Source organism: Giraffa tippelskirchi, chromosome 9 (genome assembly GCF_054371585.1).
Source record: "Giraffa tippelskirchi isolate mGirTip1 chromosome 9, T2T-mGirTip1v1.2.pri, whole genome shotgun sequence".
Lineage (NCBI taxonomy): Eukaryota > Metazoa > Chordata > Mammalia > Artiodactyla > Giraffidae > Giraffa > Giraffa tippelskirchi.
This window is the reverse complement of record NC_137283.1, coordinates 135,191,488-135,197,270: the sequence shown is the minus strand read 5'-3', so window position 1 is coordinate 135,197,270 and position 5,783 is coordinate 135,191,488. Positions and strand designations below refer to the sequence as shown.

Here is a 5,783-nt window from a genome sequence, read left to right as displayed (position 1 = left end):
TATTTAGACTTGTAAACTAAGAGAAACAAAAAGTACCCCACTTGGTTATCTATGAGGGAATTGCAACTTGACTCAGGCTTCAAGTACACACACAGGTCACCATTACCTCTCCCTGAGAATTTTGCGGACTTGAGTACATGAAAGCGCGTTTCTGTCCCTGATATTTAAATAAGAAACCCTGACCTGCTCTAATGAGCATGTACAAAAGCACACCTGGACTTCATGTACCTTCTAGTGCCCCACAGTCTAAATCCAATTCAGTCCCCTTTGTACTTTGCTGATTTGTCCAGCTCACTTTTCTAGGTTATAGGTTGACTTCAGTCATAAATACCCACCCAAGAAAACCCTGACCATCACCAAACCTATCTTCACTTGGGCTCTTCTACTTGCCAACTGAAATTACTGGTCGAGAAAAATGCTTTCACTTAGAAACCAGGACAAACAGCATGCATCCAGTTATTTTGCAATGAATCTTGTCCTTCATTAACAGACTTTAATTTTACTGCCCCAAATAAAAAGTCAGAGATGAAAAACAAGAACTCATAGTTTTTTATTTCATCATTTCTTGCATTTGAAGTACTCCTCGATGACATCCTTGGCCTGAGATTCTTTGCCATAGTCCTAAAAAACAAATGTGATTTTACTAAAATTTACAAACTCCCAAGTTGTTAGCACTGGTTACAGTGAAGCTTTACAAAAAAAAAAAATAGCACATCTTATGAAGTATTTCCCACCATTAAAATGCCTTGTAGCCATTTTCAGGGACCTTAATGACTTCAATGTCTTTAAGGCTCGTAACATGGCTTTCCTATTGCCAGCATTTTCTAAATTTCTGCAGAAACACATTCAGGTAAGCAGATTCTTTGGCTGGCTTAATTATGGCTTATTTCCTTTTTCTGTAAGACTTTTCTACATCTGTTGAGAATTACACACTTGCTTTTAAGTGATTTTTGACTTATTACAGGGTTAACTCATTATTGACCAGGGGATTTTTGCTGAAACACCTGTGGCCTGGCCAAAAAGTGTTATTTCATTTACACTTTGAGGACTATTACATTCAATATTTATATGTGATACAACTGAATTATCCAGTACCATAAGTTTCACTTTCACTTTCTATATCAGAATCAATCACTAAGATGTTTTTGCTTGTTTTGAATCTGCCTGTCATGTGGGAGACCCGGGTTTGATCCCTGGTTCAGGATTACCCCGAAGGGAATGGCGAGCCACTCCAGTATTCTTGCCTGGAGAATTCTATGGACAGAGGAGCCTGGTGGGCTACACTCCATGGGGTCACAAAGAGTCAGATACGACTGCACGACTAACACCCTGAAAAACAATCATCTCTGAGACACTAATGTCACTTGGATAGAAGGTATCTACATAAAACTCATCCAAAAATTCACACAAAAGTCCACATTGTATCATTTCTGACAATTTTACTGTAACATGTTTGTGTCTGTAATATAGACAAGGATGGAGCAAAAATCTAACCACAAAATTTAACAGTCATACTTTGCATAATGAACCTTTGATCACTATAAGTTCTGCATGGTAATGTAACTAATATCACTTCTCCAAACAGACATGAATACATATCCCATGTTAAGCATGGTTACCCAGCACATTTATCCCAGATATAAACATCAACTTACCTTAACCACCACACAACTGCAACCAACCACTTTACGGGGTTTTCCCTCTCTGTCAATTTTACAGAGGCCTACCCATTCCCCTAGCTTCTTGTTGTCATCAACCTATTAGGGGGAATAATAACAAAAGTAAGTCACCACACTAGTAGGCACTAATACTACTGACAATACATTAGATGAAAGGTGGCTGTAGTCAGATAGGGTGACATGGCAGTTTCCTCAACGCGGGTTCAGTAGAGGGAGCCAGTTGTCATCATGTACAGCCCAGAAACCTATCAATACCCTATGTAGGATTTAAATCTGCAGGAATAAAAATGCTTCCCTAACTAGCTTTAGCATAGCCAACTAATGCCAAGTTTGCGATGCTTTTCAGACCTGCAGAAAAGAGTTCTTTACAAACCTTCTCTGGTATGACAAAAATCATTATGGATAGCCTTTATGCGGACACAGGTCTGTAACTGGCATAATTTACAATAAGCTAATTCGGCTTTAACAAAAGCAAAATCCAAGGAGTAACTTACCTTAATCAGGTTGATTTGATGCTCAGCACAAAGGGCCTCCACCAATTTGACATACATAGGCTCATCACAGTTGGATGCAAGCACACATAGATGGGCTTGGCGCCTGAAATGCAAAATCCAATAGCAGAAGCTGAAATTCAGGTCTAAATCCACCTGCACTCTGTAAAAGAATTATCTTTGCACTGAATACACTGGCAAAAACCTAACCAGACATTGGAGAACACAACTTCAGTTTGACGTAGCTGCCAGAAAGCATATTATTTTACTTTCATCTACCTATAGAACCACCTTTCTCCGATAACTTGTAAAACTCTATATTTGACATACAGTAACTGTTTTACTAAACTGTTACCTGTTACTGGGCCCAATCTAATACTGCAGTGTTTTCCTGCAAAATAGTAAAGGAGATTCCTACCAGCTTTCCAAGAAGTGCTGCTTCCACTGGCCAATGGGCCCCAACTGAATAGATTTAAATTCACTCAGCTTAGTATACCTTAATTTTGACTTTAAACCTTAACAGTTGTTTTGCCAAGATAACCAGCCCAAAGACCTCACTGAGTAAATTCACAAGTATTTCTCATCCACATTGACCTCTACAGCCACTACTCTTACTAACTTCATGCTAAACCCAAAATGTTTCTGTCACAGTAATTTAGTGGTTTAAGTCTTCAAAATGCAAAATGAAGGTTGCCCTCTATTCCCTAACAGTGAAATTAGCCCCCAAACCTACAGGTTTGTCAGACTATGAGATTTCACTCATAGAAGGAGTGAAGGGGTATCCGACAATTTAAGTCATCATTCAAACACTGTAGTTTTACTTCAAGAATCAAACGTTCATCCCCATTCAAAACCCACACACTCAGCGGGCCATTCGAGTTCTGAGTTGATACCTTTTCCTATGTTTCCTGTAGAACGGATGTCATTCAGAACTAACACCATGAACTTCACGCTTTCTTCCCTCGGCTGCAGTTTTGTTCCGGTTCCAACACCCCACAGTATTGAGACTGATACACGTACTTGTCTAAAGCTTTGGCAGCTTCGCGAATTCCACGTGCTAAGCCATCGTGGATAAGGGCTGTCTTCAGCACTTCTTGCAGAGCAGTATTAACGTCCATTACACCTCCAGCAGCAATGCTAAAAAACAATAACTTTAACTTAATGTGGTAAATTCTCGCCCACCATCTAACGCCTTGAACTCGGCAGTCATCAGCAAGGTAGGCCAGATGCGCTTACGGCTCCACGGCACACCTAGAAACCACGCTACCGGGTCCAGGCCCACACCTTGCCCGCCCCACCACCCAGCCCTGGGCTCACCCTTCCTCGGCCATGGCGGTGGGTTACGGGTGGAGCCGAATCTTGAATGCACTGCAAAACAAACAGCAATAAGTTGATTAAAGAAATGATCCCGTTTAGCCCCACATACTCAACGCCAACTCCAGATAAAATGCAGCCACGCCACATAACCAACACCCTGACTTTGCCTAACTCACCCCGAGCCTCCGCCTCCGCGCGTCTCCGCGGCGGCAGGGAAAGAGAGCGAATGCACCCGCATGACGGTATTTAAGGGTTTCCCAGGACCCCTGGGCGCATGCGCACTTCCTTCTACGAAAGAGCTGGCTCTGGCAATGCCGGGCCTGGAGAATTTCTGTTTCCGGATTGAGGCGGTCCTGAGACAGGACTCCTACTAACTTTCTGACTCTGCTCGGCCGATCATTGGCTCGCGAAACAGGCACTAACGCGGGCAGCTTCTTAACGTCATTTCCTGCCGGAGGCACCGCCTGCGGAGGCCCAAAGAGCTTCTACGGAGCGCGAGAAGGGCCAGGCTCTCCTGTCTGCGCGATCGTGTAAAGCTCTGGGAGGCGGAAAACTGATTTTAACCCTTACTACGCCGTAATTGTAATTTCCTGTTGACCCCGCTAACTGGGCCTCCCTGAGCGGCACAGTCTCTCGCTTCGTTTCTAAGTCACTCTGAATGTTCGTGAATTTGTCAATCTGTGGGTGATCGCGCGCGTGCTTGTGTCCATGTGTTTTCCTGAAACGAAAGCCAACACGTTTTCGCTACTTCTGAAGCATATCGCAAATTCCACTTTCCTGACCACCGTTAAGTGAAATCCCTGGCCAGCCTAGTGATTGGTTACCGTTTCCTAATGTAGTTGGTTCTGAAAGAAGTTTTGGTTGGGGGTTTTTGTTTTTAGGGTTTGGATTTGTTGTTTTTTTTAACACTAAATTGCCCCGTGGATTCGTAATCCCGCCCAAATCGGGATTCAGCAGGTGCATTTGAAACACAGTGTACCACACACAGGGACAGAGTCTGGGAATACAGAGAAGCAAACGTATTCTTTGAGAAATCTGGCATTAATTTCGCCTTCCAGGACTGGCAGAGTTAGTAGAATCTTCTCTGAGAAGTCAGTTTTAGCTTTGACTTTCTTGGAAAGCAATATTCTGAATTTTGCATTGACTGACCATTCCCCCAGCAGCATTTCAAACGCTAATACATGAAATACAGCCCGATGTCATCAGTACAGTCCTTTTTCTTGTGTTTTAACTTCCTCTTCTGACAAGTAGCCAAGACAGCAATTACTAAGCGTTTGATAGGTGCTAGCACCTATGCATCCAGCGAACAACAAAGAGCAAACAGATAACATTAAATTCTTGAGTACTGTGAAAAAAAAAAACAAAAATGAGTAACATGTTCAGGGTATGAGGTAGAGTTAGCCAGAATAGTGATATACTGGAATTTTAATCCATGTTGTTCATTATTAACTTTCAAGATTTTGTTGTATAAATGTTGAACCTACTTATTTCTATCCATAGCTCATCCTAAAAAGTTGTTCACTTATTCACTTAACTATTGAGTTTTTAGGGGGGAGAAAAACAGAGTTTATAAAGATGAATATATTTATTCCTGCTGCTCTCACGTTTGTGGTGAGATTAAGATTCAAGCCAAAGTTGATAACACCTGAAGGCCTCAGGGGAGTTAAATACCTGGAGTCACTCTCATATTGGCAGATTATAACGCTTAAATAATGTACACAAATATGTGTCTGAAATACCTATGAAAAATAAATTCTAAAGTTTGTGTGTTTTAGAAACATTAATGATAACAGGTAATTTTGTTTAGATGTCAGTTTATGTACTAATTATTATATTTTCTCCCGTAAGTATCATTGAAACTTCACGTGGTAGTGGTGGTGTTAGCCCTTTTAATAGGGAAAGAAACTTAGGTTTAAGGAGTTGCCCAAGCTACACAGCTAGTAAATGTGGAAACTGGTATTTGAGCCCAACTGACTTCAAAGCTGATGCTTCTAACCCTTCAGCCAGGTGGATGATTGCCCAAATGTGGGAGGGAGATCAAGATTTCAAAGATAACTGTTGACATCTCACATTAGGCAATGATACCACTAGTTCTACCTTCATCGTGTAAAAAGTCACATAAACAGAGAAAGGGAATGTTGCAGTGTCAGGCAGAAAAAGAGACAGCAGTAGAAATCTGAGTTTCTGAATCATCTAAGTGTAGATGTATTAGTTTGCTAGGGCTGCCATAACAAAGTATGGCAAACTGGTAGCTTAAACAACAAAGTTATTTTCTCACAGTTTTGAAGACAGGAAA

The 5,783-nt window shown here is 41.5% G+C and overlaps 1 protein-coding gene and 3 non-coding genes across 5 annotated transcripts; all 4 read right to left on the bottom strand.

Annotated features, from left to right (window-relative positions):
- Positions 1-526: 526 nt before the first annotated feature.
- RPS12 (ribosomal protein S12) lies at positions 527-3,708 on the bottom strand. Of its 2 annotated transcripts, none has more exons than XM_081526157.1 (6): positions 3,650-3,708; positions 3,488-3,538; positions 3,191-3,307; positions 2,174-2,276; positions 1,656-1,757; positions 527-621 (listed from the first exon to the last, which is right to left on the bottom strand). In XM_081526157.1, exons 2-6 carry the CDS (start codon positions 3,499-3,501, stop codon positions 559-561), a joined length of 399 nt encoding a protein of 132 aa, XP_081382283.1. In that variant the 5' UTR covers positions 3,502-3,538; positions 3,650-3,708; the 3' UTR covers positions 527-558. The 2 variants fall into 2 exon arrangements, with proteins under 2 accessions (XP_081382283.1, XP_081382282.1); XM_081526156.1 differs by having other exon boundaries at positions 3,664-3,708.
- Positions 745-874, bottom strand: LOC145522125 (small nucleolar RNA SNORA33). Its single transcript, XR_014065937.1, has one exon. It is a non-coding gene; the product is annotated as a small nucleolar RNA SNORA33 (small nucleolar RNA).
- Positions 1,839-1,916, bottom strand: LOC145522135 (small nucleolar RNA SNORD100). The gene has a single exon (XR_014065946.1). It is a non-coding gene; the product is annotated as a small nucleolar RNA SNORD100 (small nucleolar RNA).
- Positions 2,906-2,978, bottom strand: LOC145522114 (small nucleolar RNA SNORD101). The gene has a single exon (XR_014065927.1). It is a non-coding gene; the product is annotated as a small nucleolar RNA SNORD101 (small nucleolar RNA).
- Positions 3,709-5,783: the final 2,075 nt, after the last annotated feature.